Consider the following 27182-nt stretch of genomic DNA (forward strand, 5'->3'; position numbering starts at 1 on the left):
ACTAATACATTATCAGTATATATAGAATAAATCACTCTTATAATTTAGTCCCTTTGGGTACCTAGTTCCAAACTTCAAAATCCAGTAAGCTTCCCGTTTCCTTAAAAGACCTTCCCAATCACCTCCCCTGTGAGGTCTATTTACACGTTCCAAAGCACTAACCTGTAGGGTGTCCGTGATCCCATTATGACAGTCTATAAAGTGTTTTGAAAGACCTGACACGGATCTACGTTGATCACCCTGACTAGAATTCCTTATATCCAAAAGGTGTTCTCCTATGCGTTTTCTTAATTTTCTGATGCTGGATCCAATGTACTGTACATTGCATGCTGTGCACTGCACTAAATAAATGATATGAGTGGATGTACAGTTAATAAAAGATTTGACCCTGTGACTTAAACCTGTACTGCAAGAACAAACCACTGACTGTTTTTTCACAAGCGCGCACAAACCGCATCTTGGTTGTGCACATTTGAACATCCCGGAAACATGGATCATGGATACTTTCCAGCAAAAAATTGAGGAGGAACTGACAGCTCTGAATAATGGGGTAAAAAACGAGAAAATTAGGGACAATCTGTCAAAAGGTGAAAGACATGGGTTGAAAGAGCTACGTGAAAATCATAATATAGTGGTCCGCAAATCAGACAAAGGGGGTTCGGTGGTTATTTTGGACAGAGGTTTATACATAAGGGAGGTACAAAAGATTCTGGATGATACAGTTACATACAGGAAATTGCAGTCTGACCCTACCAATAGAATAAAAGAAATTATGATGGATATCCTGGACACGGGCGTGGAGCAGGGGGTTATTAGTGTGAAACAGCGGGATTACTTGATGCCGATTTCTCCGGTTGTCCCGGTGTTTCATGCTTTGCCAAAAACACACAAAAATATATTTCCCCCTCCTCTCCGCCCTATAGTCTCTGGGATAGGATCTATCCAAGAACGCCTCTGCGTTTGGTTGGATAACCTGCTGCAGCCACTTGCTAAAAGAACAACAGGCTATATCAGAGATAGCAAAAGTTTACTTGCCACTATAGAGAAACTGCCCCAGTTTGGAGGTGGAGCTTGGCTATCCTGTGATGTAGTAGCCCTCTACCCCAACATACCACATGATTGTGCCCTGCAGGCATTAAAATACCATTTACGTAAATACAGCAATTACAACAACATTCTACAGGACTTCATTCTACATGTTACACGGTTTCTGTTATCTCACAATTTTTTTCAGTTTCAGGACACATTTTATTTGCAGATGGTTGGCTGTCCGATGGGTGCAAGTTTTTCCCCGTCACTAGCTAATATTTTTATGGCATACTGGGAGGAGGTCGTCCTGTACAGCACCCATAACCCCTATTTGGGGGTTATTGGGTGATACGGGAGGTACATAGACGACCTCCTCCTGGTCTGGCTGGGCACGGAGATGCAAGCACAAGATTTTTTACGTTATATTAATGCAAACACGTTAAATCTTAAGTTTACTTATCAATTCGAACCACACACCATCTCTTTTCTGGATTTATCTCTTAGCCTAGTTGAGGGCCACATTCACACCAGCCTGTTCAGAAAGCCTAGTGCAGGCAATGGCATTTTACATGTTAGTAGTAGCCACCCCACGCATGTAACACGTAATCTCCCCATTGGGGAATTTATCCGTTTACGACGGAATTGCTCGGATATGGACACCTATCTAAATATGGCACACAATCTGGAGGAGAGATTTAAGGCCAGAGGTTATGGGAAACATGTAATCAACCGAGCCAGAAAAATAGCGGAAAGGAAAAATCGCACTCACCATCTTACTGATAGAGAGAGCCGGAGTAGTGAACAAGACACAAAAGTGACATGTAAACATGAACTGCCTCCTACTTTTTCCACCACATATAGTCCCCAGTACAATAGCATCTGTGGTATCCTGAGGAAATACCTACCTATGTTATATCAGGACCACAAGTGTGAACATATACTTGAGCAAGGGATCAGATGTGTGGCGCGTAGGGGACAAACCATAGGTAATTTAATATCTCCTAGTGTATTACAAAAGGAACAGGACCATAGTAATCAATACAATTGGCTCTCTGTTTCCGGGATGTTCAAATGTGCACAACCAAGATGCGGTTTGTGCGCGTTTGTGAAAAAACAGTCAGTGGTTTGTTCTTGCAGTACAGGTTTAAGTCACAGGGTCAAATCTTTTATTAACTGTACATCCACTCATATCATTTATTTAGTGCAGTGCACAGCATGCAATGTACAGTACATTGGATCCAGCATCAGAAAATTAAGAAAACGCATAGGAGAACACCTTTTGGATATAAGGAATTCTAGTCAGGGTGATCAACGTAGATTCGTGTCAGGTCTTTCAAAACACTTTATAGACTGTCATAATGGGATCACGGACACCCTACAGGTTAGTGCTTTGGAACGTGTAAATAGACCTCACAGGGGAGGTGATTGGGAAGGTCTTTTAAGGAAACGGGAAGCTTACTGGATTTTGAAGTTTGGAACTAGGTACCCAAAGGGACTAAATTATAAGAGTGATTTATTCTATATATACTGATAATGTATTAGTCTGATCCGGTACGCATTTTTCCCTTAGCCTTGTGTGAGCAGGTCATGTGGCCTCTAGGAGTCAGGTGTTGTCCACAGGTGGGGTTAGCTCCCACAGGTTACGTCACATCATGCTAAAGGTATTTATATCCTTGTATACTTGTATTATGTGCCATGATTAAGAGGGTCTACCTCGCAACGCGTCGGCGTGTTTTTAATGTTTGCACTTTTATGATGTTGCCGAAATAAATAAAAAGTACGTTTTATGAAGCTGGAGATCATCTACTCTCTCTTTGTCTTATGAATTTGATGGACACCTGTCATTTTCAACCTTATAAACTAATAATTGGCCTAATACCCCCAAATAAATTAGAATTGTCCCTTTTGGATGCCATGATGCAATTACAAAGCCTCTGTGCGGCCAGGACAGTAGAAACCCCCCACAAGTGACCCCATTCTGGAAACTACACCCCATAAGGAATCTAACAAGGGGGGCAGCGGGGATATGGCCCCCTGGTGACGGACACATTTGGGACGTGAAAATGAAAAAAATGGTATTTTTTATTTTCACGGCACATGTTATACATATGTGCCTGTTACCGGTGGGGTCCATATGCTCACTGCACCCCTTGTTAGATTCGTTATAGGGTGTAATTTCCAGAATGGGGTCACTTGTGGGGGGTTTCTACTGTCCTGGCAGCACAGGAGCTTTGTAATTTCGACATGGCCTCCATCCTCCATTCCAGCCTCTAAATGGCGCTTTGTCCCTTTGGTGGCTTACCCTGTGCCCATATGGCGCTTTATGTCCACATGTGGGGTATTTTCATACTCAGGGGAAATTACCCTACACGCTTTGCGTTTATTTATTTTTTTAACCCCTTGTGGAAATAGGAAAAAAATCAAGGCTAGACCAACATTTAGTGTCATTTTTAAAAAATTGTTTACTCTAAATCATTGATCTTGTCTTGATTTTTTCATTTTCACAAGGGGCTAAAAGATAAAAAAAAAAAACACAAAATGTGTAGCGCAATTTCCCCTGAGTACGGAAATACCCCACATGTGGACATAAAGCGCCATGCGGGTGCAGGGTAAGCCTCCAAAGGGAAGGAGCGCCATTTAGTTTTTTGAGGCTGGATTGGATTTCGAGGGGCCATGTTGCATTTAAAAGGCCCCTGTGTTGCCAAGACAGTTTAAACCCCCCACAAGTGACCCCATTATGGAAACTACACCTCTCAAGGAATGTAACAAGGGGTGTAGTAAGCATATGGACCCCACTGGTGATGGGCACAAATGTGGAACAATGTGGCGTGAAAATGAAATATTACATTTTTTACGCTATAATGTTGGTCTAGCCTTGAATTTATCATTTTCACAAGGGGTTAAAAGAGAAAAAAAAAACACATTGCGGTCCAAAACACATCGCGGTCCAAACGCGGAGCGCGGAGGCCAGCTGTCCGGACCCCTGCTGCAGCTCAGTATACCTGTATACTGAACTGCGCTCTGCACAGTAACTATAAGCGCTCATAACGAGCGCTCATAGTTACCGTGCAGCAGCACTGACAGAGAGGGAGCCATTGGCTCCCTCCCTCTCAGTCACTCTTGAAGCTGCTCTCTGGTGCCGGCACTTGAGTGACGTCACTGGAGCGCCAGCGCCAGGACGAGGGGAGAGCGGCCTTTTGTGACAGCTGCAGTGTGGCCACAACAGTGAACAAAAGAGGAAACGCCCAGACCCAGGTGAGTATAAGTGTTTTTTTTTTTTATGTTATATGCTATAAGGGAGGGGGAGCACAAGGGGGCTATATACTACTGGGGAGCACAAAGCGGGGGTCTCTAGACTACTGGGGGAGCACACAGAGGGGCTATATTCTACTGGGGAAGCATACAGGGGGGCTATATACTACTGGGGGAGCGCACGGGGGACTATATACTACTGGGGGAGCGCACAGGGGGACTATATACTACTGGGGGAGCGCACAGGGGAGCTATATACTACTGGGGGAGCGCACAGGGGGACTATATACTACTGGGGAAGCGCACAGGGGTCTATATATAGGTAAAGCTTTGGCTTTCCAAGCATGATGACAGTTGTAGTTTTGCAACAGCTGGAGAGCCAAGGTTCCCTACCCCTGCCCTAATCTGTGACAACTAGACTGGACATTGGGAAATGGTGCGCTTTTGCTTTAAATGGCTCTGCTAAATCTGTGACTCCACTAGTGTTTTGCAGCTTCTTAGATTTACTTCCTTGAAGGTGATACATGTCAGGAAGTCTTGGGGGTGCATTGTAACCTTCCATTAGGGGAACTATACAAAATTACAACATCAGTAACAGGATCAGCTGAAAATGAGAAAGACTCTGTAGTTATCTGATTCCGGGAAAGCTGAGTGATAGGAACTAGAACGAAGCTTTCCCAGGTTCCTGATTACAAGAATTTTTTCAGACTGCACATAGACCCTACAATGAACACAATGAACAAGTGTTACTCACCTCTCCCCGTGCCCACATCACACGCTCCAGGATCCCATCTGCAACTCCTTTTTGCCATGAGTTCCGATGTTGTCACGACTGCCCAATCGGTGACCGCAGCAGTGCCCCAACCCAGTCACTGATTGGCTTAGCGGGCAATCCATCAGCTAAGTCGTGACGTTGCTGGAGCTGGGGGTCCCAGAGCAGAGAACGCTTCAGAGGCAGGGGGAGAGGTAAGCCTCCCTGCCCGTAGTGCCAAACTCTTAGGGTCCTATTCCACTAAGCGATTAATGATCTTAAACGACTGCCATGGCAAACAAGCTGAAATCGTTCACCCAATTACACGGAACGATGATTATTTCTTATGATCGTTCTTGAGGTCGTCCTGTCATCGCTACTGCACTTGTCACTACTGCGAACGTCGTCTTATTACAAGCAAACAATTTGCAAACGATCATCGATAAATTAGGTCCAAATTCTATCAAACGACCAATGATTTCTTGTTGGTCGTTTAATCGTTGTCTGCTATTACATTAAACGATTATCGTTCAAATCCGAACAGGTCGACAGGAAGAAGAAGCTCAGGGGGCTAAAGGGTTAGGGAGGGATTGAGGGATAGGAAAAACCCAGGAGGGTGCAGTCAGTGTGCGCCCTCCATATCCATTGCCATCCATACAATGAGAAAAGTGATTTTTCTTATTACCTGTGGGTTTTAAGCAGTTAAAAATTCCCATCATGCAGGGCACACTGCTGGAGAGCAACAAGTTCCAGACTACTGGTTTGGATGAAAGGATGCCATGTTACTGCACAGTTTCCATTGATTTGTCTGACTTATTATAGGTAACTATAATAGGTCAGGAAAAGTTAGGTGTCCACCTTTCGAATAGTTGTCACCCAGGTTTTCTTTACTTTCTCTTCTCTGGCCAATCACAGCACATACACCTCATTGCTATGCCATCACATAGTGGTGGTGAAAGTGCACCAAACAGACTATGCTGGGGGTTGATTTCCACAGTACACTGGGAGAAGGAGTTACTGATGTACTGTCTTTCCAAGGTACTATGTGGGCAGAAATGAAGGAAACAGCAATGAAAGGGTTACCCTAGGTGCTGAGAAGCTAATGGTGTGGAGGCAGAGATTACATTGCAGCCATGTGGACATGGTTATACAATATATTTATTGTACAATAATATTTATACAACCTTACCCAACTGAATGGGTGGAGAGAGATGAGAGAGGGAAGCCATGATTTACCTTTGAGGCACAGGGTGGATCATCTTCAGCAGGCAGACTGGCTCATTGTGCAGGTACACAGCCAGGGCTTATTCAGGGTCTATCTCTGTCTCCTGCATATAGTGACCTTGACCCCACTTCAAGCAATGTGTCTTGAGCTCGCTGTTATTAGAGACAGATTTCCCCTGACAACAGACAGTTGGTGAAGACGCTGAGGCAGACAACTGGCCCAAATTGCACGTACAAGCTATTATTACTATGTTTTGGGCACTTCTTGTGTGTCCATAGATAGTTGTGAAGCCTCTAGATATGGGGCGAGGCTTACCTTACCGAAATACCTGTGTAACGTGAGTCGGCTATGCTTATGTTCAAACTTGCTCAAACTATTTTGAGGCATAATCTCCATATGGTACGGACCTTATTATGCCTTTTTTTTTTTTTTTGAATAAAGCTTTAAATTACACTGTGTGAACACTGTCTGTACCTCTGTACAATTTGATGCAGCAAGCCTTAAAGGGGATATCTAGGATTAGTAAAACATAACTGCTTTCTCCTAAAAAAAAAAATAGTGCCACGCCTAACCTAAGGTTGTGAGCAGTATTACAACTCTCTATTCTCTATTTAAGTTACTAGAACTGGGCTGCAATACCGCACATAAACAGGGGTGGCGCTGTTTCCAGGAAAAAAAATCAGCAGTGCTTTTCTAATCCTGTATGTCCGCTTTAATTGCTGGTGAACAATCACCCCTAAAGAACATATGAATAACATGCAGTTATTAGTACATCTCCTATCTATACTTTCTATTTGTGACCTTCAGTCTGTGGCTTCCCGCTGGACGTGACACTACACTCCCCATCATGCCTTGCGCGCCAAAGGTTGCAGAACGCCGCTCCTCACCTAGTTTCCCTGTAATCACGTGTCCACGGTCATGTGACGCTGACCCCACTAGATCACGTGACGCTTAAGGCTTTGAAGCTGAGAAAGACGGGCCAGTCAGCCAATAGGAGCGTAGAGCGGGCGGGGCTATTTTCCTTATAAGAGGTCAGAGGCTGGACGGGTATTAGGCTGAGTTCCTGAAGCAGAAGACAGGTGAGGAGGCGGGTGTTGCGGCTATTGTGCTGCGCTCTAGTGTGAACTGTCGCCTGTCACACCACTACAATGCAATGAGTGCCTTACTGTCTGTGACCCAGGTGCAGCAGAGCCGGGTTTGTCAGCTGAAACACCTCAGTGCTTTCTCTGTTTTGCATAGGACTGTTGTTATGGTTCCTACTCCATCCTTATAAAAATGGCCTCATGACTTGGCTTCAGCTAAAGCTGTCAGTGCATGCTGGGAGTTGTAGTTTTGGAAAGCCTGCGAAGCCACAGGTTGGGGGAACGTTGCTCCAGTGCATGCTGGGAGTTGTAGTTTTGCAAAGGTTGGGGGAACATTGCTCTAGATGCTGCAGGGTATGCTGGGAGTTGTAGTTTAGGAACAGCTGCAGTTTGGAGACCTCGATCTGTGACAGATCCCTATAGACCTTTGGATATGGTGCACTTCTGCTCTGCTACATCTGTGTAGTGTCTCCATTGTTTCTCAGCTTTACTTCCTTGTAGGTGATACATGTTGCAAAGTCTTGTGGGTGGGTTATAATCTTGATCCATACCAGGATCAGGTGAGAGTGAGTCACCAGGTATAGACTGCTCCTGGGAAAGCTGGGTGATCACACCTGCTATACTGGTTGGCAGCCATCTTTCCTAGGGTCCTGACTGGCCAACCCATCACTAGATCAGTGGTTGCAAAACTACAATACTGTCCAGACATGCTGGGGGTTGGAGTTTTGCAACAAGTTGAGGTTTGCTGGATTAGATGGAGGGATGCCATGTTGTCTTAGTAACTATTCTGGCTTACTAGACAGAAGTCGGGAAATCTGGGTGCCGTCCTTGAAGTTAGTTGTCACCCAGCTTTTCCAGTGATAACTAGTTAATGGCTGCAAGACGCTAACACTGAGGACTGTACTTTGCTTCTGACCCAAGTCACCTTCCCTGTATTGCTGGATTCCTGCCAAAACTTGCTGCTGGCAGCCGCTGGGTCACATGAGTTGTGGTATATCATATATATAGTATAAGCCCCATGCACTTATCGTTCACCAGTCAGATCTGTTTCCTGGCACTGGGCACCTATTCCCGTACCATGTGCCAACCTCTATTATCTTGGAAAGGAATAGTAGAATCATTCATGGGATCCCTCTAGGAAAAATCAGCGGGGGGAGCAGGTGTATTGCTACTTTTTAATATCTTTGCTTAACTAAGCAGATTTAACACTCAGGAGTCTGGGAAAGCTGGATAACTGCCTATGTTGGCATCAGTAAAAGCCCTTGTGGATGAGCCAGTGCATGCGCCAGTCTCAGATTGGCACATGTGTGATGAGCATTTTATGCTGATCAATGAATGTCCGCAAGGGCCATCCAGGGTTAGAAAAACATGTCTGTCTTCCACTTTAAAAATCTGTGAGTAATTAGATGTACAGGTTGAGACTGTTGATGTGTGCAGCTTATTCGGCAGTGATCTGTACCTGTTTTTACCAGTGCTGGTCTGCTGACTGGGTGTGGGTGGGGGATTTCCTGCAGCAGAGGAGGGGCACCACGTGACTCGCTTCCCAGTTTTCTTTCACTTCCTCATTGAGGACTCACTGGTGTCTCCTAGCACCCCCCGGTGTAGCTTTCACTATTAGGATGGATCCTGCTGCCCTAGGGTAGTGTGCATGTTGCTGTTTTTATATAGAAAATGTACCGTGGTGAATAGGTGGGAATCAGAATAATAAAAAATGTTTTCAGGCTGTTATAAACTGCAAGAAAAGGGAACTCCACTTATCGTGTACGAGCAGGGACGGGGTAGTGTGGGAATGGGAAGTGTCAAGTTCTTCTCTAATGTATAAGCACAATACAAGGTCAATGGGTTGCACTAAAGGCAATTATAAACTGGTACATTGTAATACATGGGTGGCACTTTGATACAATGACTCAGTGCGACAGTCATGTGAGCCTTGATACAAATCCTAACCTGTTCCTGGTGCAGCCGAGCCGCTTGCTTTTTTGCGGTTTTGGGCTATGTTCCCACTCTGTAAGACACCGGCCATTGCAGTACCGTCCGGATGATCTTTACTGCCGCTGAATTGAGATGCGGGCGGGATTTCCTCAGGTGCAGCACTACGTAAGTACCGTAGTAATCATGGCTGTGATCACTACGGTACTTGGATAGTGTGAACATAGCCTTGTACTGTGGAGTAGCTACTACCATTGCCGTGTTCCTGTAAATGTTTGGTCACTCTGACAAGTCACTGGTGGGAAAATTGTCCCATTGTATCATTCCTCAGGTTATACACATAGACCACAGTTGTGAAGCGGTCCTCTAGCTGCTGCAAAACTACAATCCCATCATGTACACTATTCTTCCAGCTGTTCCATGGACAGGTGTATGGGAAGGAATATCTGTCAGCAAACAAGTATTTAGCCAATAGCTATCTAAGGTGCTTGGCCATCTTTGCACCCATACTGACTATCGTGTATTCAGTTATCACATGTTGGTCGCTCTGGGACTGGAAATTCCCTGGGATTTATTTACTCTACTACAATGCAGATGTTTTTTCTGTATCAGCAGGTTATAAACGTCTAACCTGCTGATATCTCCCTATAGGGCAGGGTAAGTTTCTACGATATTAAGGGGCAGATGCCTCAAGCTCTGCGTCTAGCACAAGCCGACAAAAAGGACCCCCATGTGCAAAAATGGTGCAACTTTTTTGCTAGTTTGCACCCCATTTGCCGAGGGGGCACAGCACTGTGTGTAGGGAGGCGTGCCCTCACATGCGCAAAATTTATTGATATTTGCGCCTTGACTAGGCAAAATCTTTCTTTACAGCCTCCAAAGTGCTCAATTTACTAGTAGCTCAAACCCAGGGAAATTAAAAATAAGTGTGGCTCAAAGAAAAGCTGGGTATTGAAGCACCTGCCTCTGAGTGTAAACCATATGCTAATATTTTGGTACACTTGGGTCAGGACTACCCAAAACCCCACCAGAGCACTGATCCATCCCCGGGTGGCCTCCTCCTGCTAGGGGTGATAGTCCTGCCCCCAGTGCACCAGTCCTGCCCCCAGTGCACCAAACCAACATATTTACATTTGGAATAAACTGGAGATGAGAGAAACTTGCCTTTATCCTCAGTGCTGTGTGCCCTATAGGGACTTGGATACTTCTGACTTGCAGATAGTTTCCCTTTAAGCTGTCACATAATGTCTCCCCTGCACAATCCATGTAGGCACAGAAAAAGCCTCAAACACTTAGGGGGAGATTTATCAAACATATGCTGCGTTTACACGGAACGATTATTGTGCGAATTCGAACGATAATCGTACGTGTAAACGCTGCAAACGATCAAGCGACGAATCTTTCATTTTGATCTTTCAACAACTTCTCAAATCGTCGTTGATCGTTCGCAAAAAAAATTGCAGATCGTTCCATGTGAACAGTCGTTCACCGATTTAACCAATCTGTAAGATAGGCTTAAGCGACTGCAAAACAAATTTTTCGTACCGTCTAAACGCTGTTCGTTATGGAAAAAAACGTTACTAACATCGTTAATCATACGATCGGGCAAATTATCGTTCCGTGTAAACGTAGCAATAGTGTAAAGTGAAACTGGCCCAGTTGCCCCTAGCAACCAATCAGATTCCACCTTTTTCCAAAGAACCTGTGAGGAATGAAAGGTGGAATCTAATTGGTTGCTAGGGGCAACTGAGCCAGTTTCACTTTACACCATGTTTGATAAATCTCCCCTTAGAGTATGTTCACTCTGGGTAAATCGGGCAGAATTCCACTTGCTTTAGTGTCATAGCCGGCCTATGGGAGAGCTGGAAATCTGCTATATATTCTTACAGATCATGATGCATACCTGGTAACTGTGGGCAGGATTTAGACTACTGTAGATATGAGCGAACCTCATGCGTGCTCGAGTCCATCCGAACCTGAACGTTCGGCATTTGATTAGCGGTGGCTGCTGAATTTGGATAAAGCCCTAAGGCTATGTGGAAAACCTGGATATAGTCATTGGCTGTATCCATGTTTTCCAGACAACCTTAGAGCTTTATCCAAGTTCAGCAGCCGCCACTAATCAAATGCTGAACGTTCAGGTGGACTTGAGCATGCTTGAGGTTCGCTCATCTCTAGACTACTCTGCACACAGGGGTTATATATATATATATATATATATATATATATATATATATATATATATATATATATATATATATATATATATATATATATATATATATATATATATATATATATATATATATATATATATATATATATATGCGCAGCACATATGACTAGCTTACTGCTATCTAATACACTGTTACAGGGGCTCTGCAGAGTAATGTCTGCTTTGCACCTCTAGTCCTGATTGGTTGCTGTGGGCAACAAGGCGAGGTTCCTAGAAATGAGGCCTATAGATTTTCACCATGTTGTATGAAGCTGTTTAGTACTATAGTCCACAGCTTTGTGTGAACATGGCCTACATATCGCTGGCTGACATGCTGTCTTATAAGTGTGCAATATACTCCTATCAGTGCTTTCTCCCATGGTAATAAAGACTACAAGGGAGTCAGGAATACAATATACACTAGAAAGCCCCATATAAATTACTGGGTTTGGCTGTTATGACCATCCTAAAAGGGTTTTGCTGAATTGAAAAACAGATTCCAATACCAGCGCCATTGCTGTCCACAGGTTGTATGTGGTTTTATACATGGATACCCAGACCCGATACCAGAATGGATTTCATTAGAATTATGTTGGCATACTTTATGACAGACACATGGGGAGAAGAAGGGGGTTAGTCTTACTTGATGTCTGGTGTCAGGCCTCCCTAGATAGCCCCATCTTATCCCCAGGAAATGGTCCATAAAGCACCTGATGCCATAGGCTCCTCATAGGGACTGTCTGAGGTTTCATATTTCAGGACAGTCATATGACATTGTAATAAATAATTCCCCCTTGTGATGTATTATAATAACCTCTGGGGGACCAAAGGAGATAATATATTTCTCCTCCAGAGGAGCACAATAAAGCTGTATGGAGACTTGGGCCATTTATGCTTCATTGAGAATTCCAGGAAGGAGGATATGAAAAGCGGTTCTCTGGCGCCACCTTTTGGAGGTAGCTTTGCCTTAAAGTTGATGTCTGACCAGGAGCATAGCTAATGGCTTGTGGGCCCTGGTGCAAACTGTCAGCAGGATATGATTGGGGGATTTTAGTTCTACAACCTGGGGAGCCCCATTGCAACCCCTATCACTACACCGCTGTGACCCAGTAATTCATGGGCCAAGACATTTTATCAACCTCAGACCCATATGTAAAGGAAAACCTACCTCTAACAGGTGGCATCAGAGCCGCTTTGCTTGTGCTTCTTGGATGACTCAAAATGTCACTACAGCTCCCAATGGGGGTGTCATCTCTCCTTCTTAGAATGTTGGGCTTCAGTGTAGCAGATCTGCTCTAGCTTTAAACTGTAGGGGCAGCCACAGTGTTGGTTACCCAGCTTACTCAATTGCAGATATCGAAAGACTGTGCATATCTGCTAAGGCTGTCTCACACCTGGCAGTTTACTGGGAACAATGCAACACAGCAAATAAGAGAAAAAAAAAAATCTTGTACTGGAAAAAACACTAGTTTCTTTAATGCCCGAAATATCTGCAGTTTTTTCTGTGGTATAAAGTGTGTAAAGTTGATGTACTATAGTGGTGCCACCACAAGGATACATGTAGTAGTGTGAAAATCACAGCAGAGCTGATAGTGATATAGTAGGGGATGGAATCTGCAGATAGCGGTGGCCGTGGTTTATCACAATGAGGGGAAATGACATGTTTCAGCGTTGAAAGTGAAAATAAGAGGAAGCAGATAAAGCAGATGCTGTGTGACGGGCTGGAGATAGATGTTACATTCACTGTCAGTCGTATTCTGATATCTCGCTGATACCATAACCATCAGTTCCTAATCCGCTATACTTGTCACAGATCTCGGGTAGGAAGATTCCTCTATGCCAGGGATGGGGATCCTTTGGCCCTCCAGCTGTTGCCAAACTACAACTCCCATCATGCCTGGACAGCCAAAGCTGAAGGTTTTGGCTGTCCAAGCATGATGGGAATTGTAGTTTTGCAACAGCTGGAGAGCCAAAGGTTCCCCATTAGAGATGAGCGAACCTCGAGCATGCTCAAGTCCATCCGATCCCGATTGTTTGGCATTTGATTAGCGGTGGCTGCTGAAGTTGGATAAAGCCCTAAGGCTATTTTGGAAAACATGGATATAGTCATTGGCTGTATCCATGTTTTCCAGACAACCTTAGGGCTTTATCCAACTTCAGCAGCCCCAGCTAATCGAATGCCGAACGATCTGGTTCGGATGGACTCGAGCATGCTCGAGGTTCGCTCATCTCTATTCCCTGTCCCTGGTGTATACCACCCAAACGACTGTTGCCTATAGAATACAAGCATAATTATTGATGTGCTATAGGGTCCTTGTATAATGAGAATTGACTGGAGTTGTAGTTTACTTCTGGCTAATCCGCTATACTTGTCACAGATCTCGGGTAGGAAGATTCCTCTATGCCAGGGACGGGGAACCTTTGGCCCTCCAGCTGTTGCAAAACTACAACTCCCATCATGATGGGAGTTGTAGTTTTGCAATAGCTGGAGGGCCAAAGGTTCTCTGTCCCTGCTCTATGCTATTCAGAAACCCTTCAGTAAGAGCTTATTGATAACCCTCTGGTACAGGGAGATTTGCTGCCTATATGACGCCTATATGACACTAGGGTGGCGGAGATGTAATTTATAAATTGTCTCCAGTTCCTGTTCTAAATGTCGTAATTCCTTTTATTTTGCTGCAGAATGGTTCCTCCTTGGTCTCTCCTGCTGTTGGTCGCTTCGGCTGCCGCAGTCCATTGCCCTGATGGGACAACATGCGGCGAGAACACGCTGTGCTGTGAGCTGCCTGATGGAAAAGGATATGGGTGCTGTCCGGAGAATGAGGTATGATGAATGTGTTCAGATCCATCTTGTAACCACCATGTCTGTAGATATCAGACTGTTCTGGAGAGGTAAAAGGGTCTGACCATTACAACCCGACTTGTGTACACTTCCTTTACATCACATACAAGGGGGCAGCAGTGAGCAGCCTGGAGGCAAGGTTTAACTGTGTATCCCTCATTGTATCCAGGTGATGTCTCGTTCCCTCCCAATGATCACTGAGGTCTCCTGCTCTGACAAGGGTTGTCCAGAAGAATATTCATGTGTGGACACTCCTCAAGGAGGATCTGCCTGCTGTCCTTTTGAGAAGGTAAAATATCTTGCAGACTTGATGGGCCGGATGTTTTAGGCAAAATACCTTAACATTTTTGACATGTACAAATGTTGTGAGGGAGGGGTGGGGTTTCGGAATCTTATTACGCATCCCCCCCCCCCCCCCCCAAATCATATTGGAGACAAACCAAGCATATTGTTAAAATGACACCCCACACACTTTGACACAGAACTGCATGTAAGTAATTGATTATGGCACTAAGCAAGAGGTAATCTAAACCAGAACACCCTAAAAAAAACATTGAATAAGTAAAAATTGCACAAATGCAAACTATATGTACTGTAGAGAAACTCTTAAGACATGAGTTTATACATAACATGGATGTCCCCCTTATGCAAACATATGTGAGGCATATCGTAAACTTTCATTAACCTCCAGCTAACATCTGGCCGCTGGCGTTTCTGCAAAAGTGTGTGTGTGTCCAAGATAACTCTCTAACAAAGGAGCAAAAACTGCACCTATTCAGCTAAACAGAGAAATACTCAGATTTTATAGCAACAGCAAACATAAAATATTTCATCAGAAAATACATTTAGCTATTCCCCTCTAGTGCTAATCCTGATCACTAAGACCGAAGCATGTAACAGATCTCAGTAGTGCAGCAGTCGGTGTGTAAGGTGCAAAATGTATAAAGGCTTTAGCAGCAGTTGGGCAGGTGTGCCCCCCCTTCTCACCTCTAATCTGATGAAAAGAATAAAGGTCACATGCTCTGTCTGATTTTTGGGGGGTAACATAACGCCATGATGCAGGTGATGGAGATTGTCCCTTGTTGGTTCCTCTAGGTGTTATATATAGTGCAAGTCTCCACTCATATTTCACCTCAGCCCTCTGTATATTGCAGTGCCTCCTTGGAAGCCAATCCAGGCTATAACAAAGGCTAATGGCTGTATCTTGGTTGTGATCTTGGGCTTCTTTTAAGTGAGACACTTGCTCTTAGCCCTGGCTGCAGCTCAGTTTGTGAGTGTGGACTCTGTAGTGCTCCGTCTTTTTTTAATAACATATTGGTGTAAATAAAAAGCCAGAATCTCAGCTGCAACACAGCCCGAGATACAGCTGTTGGTAGTAAGGAGATGCCTCCTTGCCAGGACATGAGTTATTTCCTTGGCAGGGGAAGGGTTAAAATATTCATTAGTGCTCAAGCCACTCTTGTTCTCGGGCATGGCACAAAATGCGGTGTCTGCATCTTATCTTTTGGATAAGAATAAACCGATGGATTTTCACAAACAAGGGTCACTGAGACCCTGAGCTCCCGCAGTGATATTCATGAAAACGGCCTCTTTAACCTCTGCAATGATCTGTGCTTTAAAGCATTGGACTCCCACAGTTGCAAAACTGACTTACAACCCTGAGTTATGGCTTTGCAACAGCTGAAATGCCACAGGTTGGGATCTAGTGCTTTAAAGAAGCACTCCATGCAAAAGTCATGCTCTATGCATAACATGGATATAGAGCACCACCCCATCAGGCCCAGCACTAGGTATAGCAGAGTGTACCAAGTCTTTAGGTCTAACTGCAGACACTTCTATACAATCACCCTAACTAAAGTTATTGATTCTCTGCTTGACCAGGGAACATCTTGCCAGGATGGACATCACTGCTGTCCCTCAGGCAGCCATTGCTCTGAAGATGGTCACCATTGTGTCCCAGGTAAGAAGTCTCTCAAATGGTTATATTTCTGCACGGCTTCTTTCTGCCCCAGCTAATCAGTCTCTGTCCTTCAGCTTCAAACCTTACAGCCATAATCTGCCCTGATGGAAGATCGGAGTGTCCGACTGATGCAACCTGCTGCCTGACAGCTGAGCAAAGCTGGGGGTGCTGCCCAATCCCACAGGTGAGCTGACCCAAGAAAATTATTGCCTGTCTGTTACTTGTTTTCATAAGCCTGACGAACTAATTAGATACAGCAGCATAAACCTTCTGACAGAATCTCTCTTAAGTCTAGGTTCACACTGCGTTTTCAGCATCCGTTTAACGGATCCGTTTTTTTTAACGTCCAGAAAAATAGGGTCAGCAACGTGTTTTGGTCCGTCAAATACGGATCCGTTTTTTTTATAATGGAAGTCAATGGAAAACGGATGCACACAAATGAATCAGTTTTTTGCAATCCGTTTTTCATGCGTTTTCCAAAAACGGATGCGTTAAACGGATGCTGAAAACGCAGTGTGAACCTGGAAGCATAAACTAGTGACACATCATGCTGTTCAGCTTTTATCACTTAACATTGTTCTGTGCAGCTGATCCATAGAGAGATTTCTGAATAACATGGACAATATCTAGTCCTCCATTATGTGCATGTGCTCAGTAGACCTTATTATTCATGAGAAGCAGAAGACTCTGCCCACCAGCTGCTTATTGACAGATATCTAGCCACACTGTGTAGAGGCAGTCAATTGTCAATCAGTAGCTGGGGGAGGGGTGTAGCATATCAGGAGAACAGCTGAACAAAACGATGTAAGTATTACACCCGTGTTTTCAGCATTTCTGTCACTAGTTTATGCTGCCCTCATTAAGGCAGGATAAACCCTAGTGTCAGGTTCCCTTTAAAGAGAATATCCCATTAGAGTAGTAAAAATCAGCCATACATACTGTCCTATCGGCGCTGCAGTGTACTGTCCAGCCGTGTGAAGCTTTTTCATTCCGCCACCTGGTTCCCGTTATCTCCGCTTATATATGTATATGCTAATTAGCCGCCCTGAAGCACAGGAGGCCGGCCCGGCACCTGAAATTCCATCTCCTCTCCGCCCCCCTCGGTGACGCGCTGTGACTAGGTTGCACTGGCATGCCTCCTATTCTAATTGCGGCCCGCCTCCTGTCTTCTGCCTGGCCACAGCGTCCTCACGCCGGATCCCGAGCGCCATCATCAGAGCTGGGCCGGCCTCTTGCACTTCAGGGTGGCTAATTGGCATATAAATTTATCGGCGGAAATAACGGGAACCAGGCAGCGGAATGAAAAAAAGCTCCACACGGCCGAACAGTACACTGCAGCGCCAATAGGGCAGTATGTATGGCTCATTTTTACTAATTTAAAGAGAATGTACCATTAGGTCTTACGTCAAATGTTTTTTTCATACTCCCATGTATCGATAGAGCTAGGAGCACAGCTTTGTGCTTCACTTCCTGGCTCTTTTCCATTTAGCTGCCAGAGACACTTTTTAGTGCAGGCTGCAATAATCTGTTGGTCCTCATGGATCCATCTTGATGAGTTGAAAAGGCATTGGCACAGTGGACTTATTCCATCAGGGTGTTAGATCCACAAGCATTAGAAAGTCTACCCAAAAAAGCCACACCTATCACTGGGTGTTCTGGTATTGCACCCCGGCTCTACTGACATGAATAGGGATGTATGGCTCTGCTTCTGACATACACTGTAAGCTTGACTGTGACCTTCTATTTACAGGCCGTATGCTGTAATGATCACCTGCACTGCTGCCCTCACGCCACTACGTGTGATATGGAACACAGCAGATGTGCCTCTGAGAATGGGGATGTTCCTATGTTAAAGAAGATGCCGGCTCGGGTGAGGCTGAGCAGTGCCAGTAAGTGCTGGGATTCAACTGGGCTTGCTAGCACGGGGGGAACAAGGCCAAAGCTACATGTAAAGGGAATGTATCTCCTACAATTTCTTCTTCTGATTTAGAGCCAGATACTAAAAGATGCCTTTATTTTAGTCTGTTTCTATTTTCTGACATTGTTATTGGGGCTGCCATCTTGCCTGTGCTGTTTAGCAGCATTTAATGGCATGGCTTACAGCAAGATTGAGCATGTACATGGAAAACAATAGACAAAGTCTGTCCCCTTGAGATGAATGTAAAGCATTAATGTGCATACTCTGACCTTTTGAAGAGGGTGTCAATCCACAGGGAGCTGCTACAGTCTTATATTGATGCTATCTACTGGTGTCACATTATTTTATAAAGCTGCCACCCACCATTAACCCCTGAAACTCCGATTGTGGCTCCTATCACTGTTTGATCGGGATCCCTGTAGTGTGACTGCAGGGGCACCTATTTTCCCTGACTGCTGGAGGAAATACTTACCCCTCTGTGGTCCGATCAGCCATCTTTGAATTGTTTGCCACAGGCAGTGCAGTAACACAGTACAAATAAATCATTCAGTTGCAGTAATTGGTCATTTCATTACAGTAATCCTTTAACTTCTTTCTTTCATTGTGTTAACGCAATAAACTCCAATGTGTGCGAACATACCCTCAGTAAGCAGGCTATCGCCTTGCTATAGACACCTGTTGTATATTTTCTGCATCCAGTGCCACCGTTTATTTCCCTGCATTGCACAATGACTTGCCCGAAGATACAATCGCCAGTCACCAGCCTTAGTGTGTGTTTACACAAACAGGATTTTTCCAATGCAATTATTGAAGCTTCAGTCAGGAACAGACTATAAATAGAAAACTGGTCATATAGGAAAGACTGATTTCTCTTAAATCCATTCCTGCCTTTTTTTTTTTTCGCCAATTGCAATCAAGAAGCTGTACATGTGAACACACTATTGGCGATCTTGTGCCGTCTGTTGCGGAGGCCAAGGACTGGCTGCAGGGTGTCCTGGGGATTTCGTCAAGAAGTACTGAGAGGACAGCTGAGTAAATGGAGGCAGGGATGTGGCACTGGACGCAGCAAGAATAATGTGCTAGTTTTTCAAATGGCCTGAACCTTTGGTGCATTAATGCTCATTATTGGTCTTTCTAGTCGAAGTTTACACTGCCTTAAAGGGAACCTGTCAGATATAATGCAAACTGTGGACACTGTTAGGACAAGTAAACACATGGTGGTACTTGTATTGGTCTGTGACTCTGTACTCTGAAATTAAAGCATTTTTTCTGCATGCTGGAAGCAAAAACTTTCCAAGCCCTGAAGTGGAGAAAGCTGTAACACCTCTTTACACCCCTTCCTATACCCTCCTTGATCGCAGATCAGGAGTCTTGAGAGGTTGAATGTAACCACCAGTTTGCAGTGTAAACTGCAGATAACTGATTCCCTTTAACAATTGCACTCTCCTAATGCCCCACTGTTCAAGCCCATGTTTAACCACCTACAGTCACCCAAAAAAAATCAGACTGAGCAATTCATATTTCGTAATGTCATTCAACACAATATTCTTTGACAGAAACTGTCAAGGAAGTGCCTTGTCATGATGGATCCTCCTGTCCTGATGGCACTACCTGCTGCCAGACTGCAGACAGACATTACGGATGCTGCCCCTTCATGTCTGTAAGTATCTTTGCAGTAACCACCTAGGCTAATATGGCTACTAGTCCTCACTGTACTTAGCTCTCTGCCAATGACTGTATTGCAGGCAGTGTGCTGTAGTGACTTCGTCCACTGCTGTCCTTCTGGGACCACCTGTGATGTCACTCGGAAGAAGTGCGTGAATGCAAACTTTGAGATTCCAATGTACAACAAGCTCCCAGTGTTACAAGAGAAAGGTAAAGCACTAGTGTGTTAACCCATTATCAACTGCCAAATTGCCTTTTTACAGCGGCCCAGCAGTTGTTGCATATAGTGCAGATGCTGGAGCTAAGCTGTATGTTGTACCTGATACCTGGCAACTATTACAGGAGCATTCTTGAGTTCAGTGCTAGGGCTGTCTCAGGGTTATACTTCCGTGGAAGCCTCGGCATCTCTGCTGATTGAGACTTCCTTTTACACAAATCTGATATATTATTGAAGCCAAAGCCAGAAATGGCTTTCCTTTATCGACCTGTTTAGTCTGTTCCTGGCTTTGGCTTTAAAAATGTCAGATAAACCTGTGTGTAAAAAGACCCTTAATCAGAAGAGCATTGATCAGTATGTGCAATCCAATGATTGCATGTTATAGTCCCCTAGGGGGACCTAAAGTGTATAAACACTACTTTATTAAAAGCTTAAATTGCCCACCTTTTTCAAGTTTTTTAAAAAAAAACATAAACAAGAGAAACATGTTTGCCGGAGAATTATTAAAATAAACAATTACTGATCGAGCACAGTGATCACCATAAATGGAAAGAAAACAATAACTTTGTCTCTGGAAGAAAGTGGGAATGTCTTTCTAATGCTAGATAACCACTTTAATGCTTGCAAATTTGAGAAAAGTACCATGATTTCTTAATTCGGGGCTCTGTAAATACCTGGGATTAGACCGCATGCTTAGTCAGTTATGACCCCATTAACTTAAACTCCATTCTCTGACCAGTCCCCTACACTCCATGTGACTTTTTTCTTTTTTTTCTTAATCTCTGCAGCCACTGTCAAATGTGACGATACAGCCTCCTGCCCGGGCACTGCCACCTGCTGCCGCCTGGCATCTGGAGAATGGGGATGCTGTCCTTATGAGAAGGTGTGTACCTATACTTCCCCCCCCCCCCCTCCCCCCTTGGAGGATGGGGTTGGTTTTGAGACTTGTTATGGATTATTTGATTTCCCTTGCTAGGCCGTGTGCTGTGATGATCATGAGCATTGCTGTCCCAGTGGATTCACCTGTGTTGGTGGGCAGTGTCAGATGGGGGCACTGCTTCTTCCCGGGTCTAAGAAGACTCCAGCTATAAAGGAAGATGGTAAGCTTGGTGTCTTCCTACAGGTGGCTCTTTGCAATATGTTTTCTTCTAGCTGAGGCTGCCATGTTTTAACTCTGGGTTTTAGTTATGTTCACTTGTAGTGTGGCCGGAATATTGGGGATCATGCTGCAGACTGTGCTAATGTTGCGCTGTTAACGTCTTGCTATTTGACATAAGGTGGTTTTTCCTATCTTTACAGCCACAGTTCAATGTGACTCTACAACCTCTTGCCCGGGCACTGCCACCTGCTGCCGCCTGGCCTCTGGGGAGTGGGGGTGTTGCCCATATGAAAAAGTGTGTACCTTTTATCTATTTTTATGGAGGATGGGGGTTGTTTGGAGGAATTCCCCTAAATAAGCTTCTTTCTAGGCTGTGTGCTGTGATGATCATGAGCATTGCTGTCCCAGTGGATACACCTGTGTTGGCGGGCAGTGTCAGATGGGGGCGCTGTTTACTCCCTGGTCTAAGAAGACTCCAGCTATAAAGGAAAAGGGTAAGCCTGGTGTCTGCCTACATATGGCTCTCTGCAGTATCTGTCCTTCATGTTCAGTTGGGGTCTCTATGGTTTCACCCGAATATTGAGGATCATGCTGGATAATGTCCTAATGTTGAGCTGTTAATGTCTTGCCATTTGACATGAGGTGGTTTTCCTACCTTTACAGCCACAGTTCAATGTGACGATACAAGCTCCTGCCCGGGCACTGCCACCTGCTGCCGCCTGGCATCTGGGGAGTGGGGGTGCTGTCCTTATGAAAAGGTGTGTACCTTATCTAATTTTTACGGAGGATGAAAGTGGTTTTAAGACTTGCTATTTATTTGATCTTCTCTTGCTAGGCCGTGTGCTGTGATGATCATGAGCATTGCTGTCCCAATGGATACACCTGTGTTGGTGGGCAGTGTCAGATGGGGGCGCTGTCTGCTCCCTGGTCTAAGAAGACTCCAGCTATAAAGGAAAAGGGTAAGCTTGGTTTCCTAATATGTTGTGTTGGTGTCTGCCCACAGGTGGCTCTTCACAGTATATCAGGGATGTCAAATTTAGGCCTTCCAGCTGTTTCAAAACTACAACTTTCATCATGCATAGACAGCCATGATGGGAGTTGTAGATTTGCAACAGCTGGAAAACCTGATTTTGACACCTGTGCAGTATATGTCCTCATTCTAGCTGACAATGCCATGTTTAAGGGTCCATTTACACAGACTATCTGCCAAAGCCAGGAATTTGATCTCAGGCTTTTCTTTGACCTGATGTCTGTTTACAGCTTGTTCCTAGCTTTGGCTTTAAATCTTTGGCCGATAATCTGCCAGATAATCTTTCTGTGTAAATGGAACCTAACTCTGGGTTTTAACTATGTTCAATTGAGAAGATTGCTGTGTGACCCTGCAGACTAATGTTGATCTGTTAAAGGGGTTATCCAGCGCTACAAAAACATGGCCTCTTCCTCTCCCCCCCCCCCCCCCCCTACTGTTGTCTCCAGTTCAGGTGTGGTTTGAAATTAAGCTCCGTTTACTTCAATGAAACTGAGTTTCAAAACCCCACCCAAACTGGAGACAACAGTAGGGGGAAAGTGGCCATGTTTTTATAGCGCTGGATAACCCCTTTAATGTCTTGCCATTTCACATGAGGTGGTTTTCCTACCTTTACAGCCACAGTTCAATGTGACTCTACAACCTCCTGCCCGGGCACTGCCACCTGCTGCCGCCTGGCTTCTGGAGAGTGGGGGTGCTGTCCTTATGAAAAAGTGTGTACTTTTATCTAATTTTTATGGAGGCTGGGGGTTGTTTGGAGGAATTGCTATAAATAAGCTTCTCTTGCTAGGCTGTGTGCTGTGATGATCATGAGCATTGCTGTCCCAATGGATACACCTGTGTTGGCGGGCAGTGTCAGACGGAGGCGCTGTCCATTCCTTGGTCTAAGAAGACTCCAGCTATAAAGCAAAAGAGTGAGTTTTGTTTCCAATAAACAGACATCATAAGGGACTTAGTCACACCTTCATTGTATGACACTGCAGTATTTGTACATTTACTCCTACTTGAGGCGGCCACTTTCGGTGGCTCCTTATTTAGTTGTAAGCAATAGCAAGTAAAGGAGTTGGCACTTGCTAGTAAAACCTAAGCTGATGTGTGCAGGTGGACCTTGGAGATAATGCAGGTGCATGTAGTGTGAACACAGTCCAAGCAAGTATCTAACAATAACAATCCACAGCACTCAACCTGCGTAGGGTAACATTGTTGGGGTATACGAACACCAGTAGGCCTACTGTTGTCTGTGTATCCTGTTTTTCACTAAATTGACACTACGCAAGGTGACTGCAATGGATTGTTCTCCCTTAGTTGTATTGTAAAACTGAAAAAATTATCCAAAAGTAACCTGTATTAATACTGTGGTTTATATAGGTGGTGATGTCAAATGTGATGAGGAAACCTCCTGTTCTGACAAGACCACTTGCTGCCGACTTGCATCTGGGGAATGGGGTTGCTGCCCCTATGAGCAGGTATCTTTATCATGCCATGTGTAATAACCTGCCCCCTACACTTACTAACCAACTTCTCTGCTTCTGTCTCTTCTACAGTCTCTGTAGTTCACCAGTGTCTTTCCCCTAAATAGGCCACCTGTTGCCCCAGTGGGCTGACATGTGATGCGCAGACTTCCTGTGTGTTAGGGCAGTTCTCAACCCCAAGGCTTGGCAAGATCAATGCTCGGGCCCCTGAGGTCAAGTGTGACAAGTCTCACAGCTGTGCCCAGGGTACCACTTGCTGCCATACAGAGGGTGGAGGCTGGGCATGCTGCCCCCTGGAGGAGGTGAGAAACCATTCACGCCTACAGTTGGTGTGCATTCTGTTCATAGTCGCATGACTGAAGTTTACAAGAATAGATCCTCAAAATACTTGACATAGGACCTGTTCTTTTCAGGATTGTGCAGAGATCTGGATGACTTACTAGCAGTCAGGGATCCTAAAGCTACTTTACATACAAAGTAGTTCATCAGATATTCTGACTTTCCTTCTATGTGTAATGTCTCCTCTAAGCTTTGACACTACAGGCCTGTGGGGGCAGGCTCACTTTGCTTCTCTTACTGGCTCTTGGTCACCTAATATTCACTGCTGCACTATTGTCTCCTATATGTAGATTTGAGGCCTCCATTGTAAGCTATGGAGTTGTGAAATGAAGCCCATTGGTTCCTTACCATGGATCTCTAAAACCAATGGCCTGCATTCCTTGTCTTAATCTGCCATCTTGTAGTGCAGCCATGGACCTTACTGTAACTCTTCTCTTCTCCACATAAGGCTGTGTGCTGTGCCGACCACCTTCACTGCTGTCCTTCTGGCTACACCTGTGATGTGGCATCAGGCACTTGCAATAAACCATCTGGTGTTCTTGAGAAGGCTACCAGAGTCCAACCATTGGGTTATGTATGGTGTGATGCATATACTGCCTGCTATGATGGTCAGACTTGTTGCGTAGGCATTGGTGGTGCTTGGACATGCTGTCCTTATTCTCGTGTGAGTATATAGTATTTATAAGTCTTGCTGTTTTTACTACCTGATAGTCATGATGTGGATATTTACTGTGCACTTTTTACTTGGCAGGGTGTGTGCTGTCCTGATAGAATACACTGCTGTCCTTATGGCCATGTGTGTCTAAACTATGGACAGCAGTGTAGCCGTAGTGAAGGTCCACGGTGGGATATGTGGAAAGAACTGAAGCCGATTCTGTGAGATAGTGTGAATTCTTTTACATCTCTGTACCATTGCACCAAACGTTGTCTAATCCTACAAGCACTGCAGAGAACACTGGAAATAAAATTTTGTATTTAAACCTACAAATGTGGTCATGTGTGTCTCATCTCCCCAGGTGTTCAGAAGTCCTGGCACCTCTCATCCAGAAGGTAAAACTTACACATTAGATTTCCAAAAGAATGTGGCTATGACCATAGATCTAACACAAGTTGTGTGTTAACTGATTATGTGTAAAACGGCGGACTTAATACAAATTTACGCAGTATAATGCACTGGCTGAATGTAGGCTTCATACTAAAAATATACATACCTTTTCAATAGACAAAGGCTTCCAAAAATGGACCAACTGTGGAACAGTCACCTGGCACCATGAGATTAGGGTATGAGCTGACCTGACTGTAAAACAGGCCTAAAGGAAACCATTTTTGCAGTTTCATTAGGGGAAACAGAACTGAAATGGCTTCACTATTGTCCATGGTCTAAGTATTGCAGATGCAGCCAATTCCGTTACATAGAGACGCTGCCTTACTAGCCCATGGGCAAGACTGGTGGCTGTTCTGCCGCTAGATATTCCATACACAAGACTTAGATGAACACCAGTTTTGCCAGCAGCTGTCTCTCCAGATTCCTACCTGTAGTCATGCATTTTATTAATAGACTCCTGGCAGTAGCATGTCTACCTAAGAATGATTGGGCACTCTAAATTCAATTTCCCTAATCCTTTCTCCTAACCTCTGCTGTCTGGATGCTGCCATGCACATTTGATGGTGGTCAGCAGAGGAGACCGTCACTTTATCTAATGTGTCTGCCCAGTTTTCACGCCTCAATAGAAGCTGTCATGAGGCTTGTACACAACTGTATAATTATCACCCCAATTAGACTGCCTGTAGTTTCTGACTAAAGGCTCATGTATGTACAAGAGAAGACTGTGTATGGAACCTGCAGTACATGCACTGTGTGGAGGGAATCTATTATTGCTTTCACAAGTGTCCCAACACTGAACTACATTCAATGGAGCTCACAACAATGTGCTGACAACTTCTCTGCCTCCAGTGGAAGAGAGCAGTGTATGGCACAGGTGTCAAACTTGCAGCCAAAGCCTTGGTTTTTTAGGAATGACAGGACCGCACTGTTTTGATGTCCTGTAGTCGATACATCTCATATTTGGCAAAATGCAGCAGTCCCTATGGTGTAGTATACAATCCACTTATAATATCTAGCGAGATTCTCGGCAGAATAAAAAGAGCATCTAATCATCATATTTGTATCTTGACTGTGGTAGGAGACGAGATGGAAATTTTCTGCACACTGCCACCTAGTGGACATACTTTTTTTTTTTTTTTTTTTTTTTTTAGGATGTGCTGAATGTCACCTAGTGTTGTATCAACTCTTGTGGCCTCTGCAGCTCACAAATGTAACAGATTTTGGTGCACATGGTGGTATAGTCAGGATCATTCTTGTGGCATGTTCACCTGTGCAGCTCATTTTAAGTGATTTTGCACTAAGTCAGTGTATCTATGCAGATGCAGCAGTTTGCGTGTGTGAACATACCCTTACTACACTAATCATGTAACGCCTTTTGGTAAGGTCATTACGTGTGGCTGACAGCTGCAGTCTGTAAAGCCCCTGTTACAGGTCATGTTTTGAGGACTTCCTTAGTATTTAATAGGTGATATAATTATCCTCAGTGCATCAGGTCTTATCACAGCTGCTCTTTGTATGGGATATCTTCAAAACATGACCTGTTGGTGAGGACTGGAATTGAAAAGCACTGCTGTAAAGGGTCCCGGTCAGCTCAGACAGGCTGCTGTGCGGCATCCCGGAGGAAGCAGACCGCATGGAAAGCCCTGGAGCATGGACGGGTAATAGTTACTGATGTCCTTGCTTAAACAGTATACATGTCCATGCAGCCTTTGCTAAATGATTATAGGGATGTGTAATAGGCCTAGTAAACGAGCGTCAATATAGTATTTATTGGGCCCCCATCGGCCTGTGTAATGGGATCCAAGTGCAGGGGGCGCCACAGGGAGCCCATAGATGGCGGTGGTCTGCTGGTACTGCTCCTATTACACGGAGCAACAGCAGCAGATCATTGCTATCCTCCTCGGTTGTCATTCAACATATTGAAAGACCTTTTAAGACAAAAATCTGCTAACATCGTACATGTCGGCTGATTGTTGCCATCTATTACACCATCGCTTATCAGGCATAGTGGCTGGCTGATGATCGCTTTGAGTAATAGGGCCTTTTAAAGTGTAT

The 27182-nt window shown here is 44.6% G+C and overlaps 1 protein-coding gene across 4 annotated transcripts in view; it reads left to right on the forward strand.

The window, feature by feature from the left end:
* GRN (granulin precursor) overlaps positions 1–25010 on the forward strand; it is a 29085-nt gene extending 4075 nt beyond the window's left edge. Inside the window, exons 1-19 of one of the 4 annotated variants that reach the window (XM_069951469.1) lie at positions 7252–7336; positions 14166–14307; positions 14495–14614; positions 16207–16285; positions 16360–16469; positions 18036–18174; positions 19760–19863; positions 19949–20078; positions 20874–20968; positions 21062–21185; positions 21385–21479; positions 21555–21678; positions 21848–21942; positions 22020–22143; positions 22830–22924; positions 23002–23125; positions 23580–23677; positions 24471–24686; positions 24774–25010. In XM_069951469.1, the coding sequence (XP_069807570.1) occupies positions 14167–14307; positions 14495–14614; positions 16207–16285; positions 16360–16469; positions 18036–18174; positions 19760–19863; positions 19949–20078; positions 20874–20968; positions 21062–21185; positions 21385–21479; positions 21555–21678; positions 21848–21942; positions 22020–22143; positions 22830–22924; positions 23002–23125; positions 23580–23677; positions 24471–24686; positions 24774–24902 (2142 nt within the window). In that variant the 5' untranslated portion in view covers positions 7252–7336; position 14166 and the 3' untranslated portion in view covers positions 24903–25010. Of the gene's footprint in view, positions 1–7251; positions 7337–8943; positions 8979–14165; positions 14308–14494; positions 14615–16206; positions 16286–16359; positions 16470–18035; positions 18175–19759; positions 19864–19948; positions 20079–20873; positions 20969–21061; positions 21186–21384; positions 21480–21554; positions 21679–21847; positions 21943–22019; positions 22144–22829; positions 22925–23001; positions 23126–23579; positions 23678–24470; positions 24687–24773 lie in introns of those variants that run through there. The other 3 variants (XM_069951468.1, XM_069951467.1, XM_069951470.1) reach the window with 3 other exon arrangements.
* The last annotated feature ends 2172 nt before the right edge of the window (positions 25011–27182 follow it).

This window comes from Dendropsophus ebraccatus, chromosome 14 (genome assembly GCF_027789765.1).
Source record: "Dendropsophus ebraccatus isolate aDenEbr1 chromosome 14, aDenEbr1.pat, whole genome shotgun sequence".
Taxonomy (NCBI): Eukaryota; Metazoa; Chordata; class Amphibia; order Anura; family Hylidae; genus Dendropsophus; species Dendropsophus ebraccatus.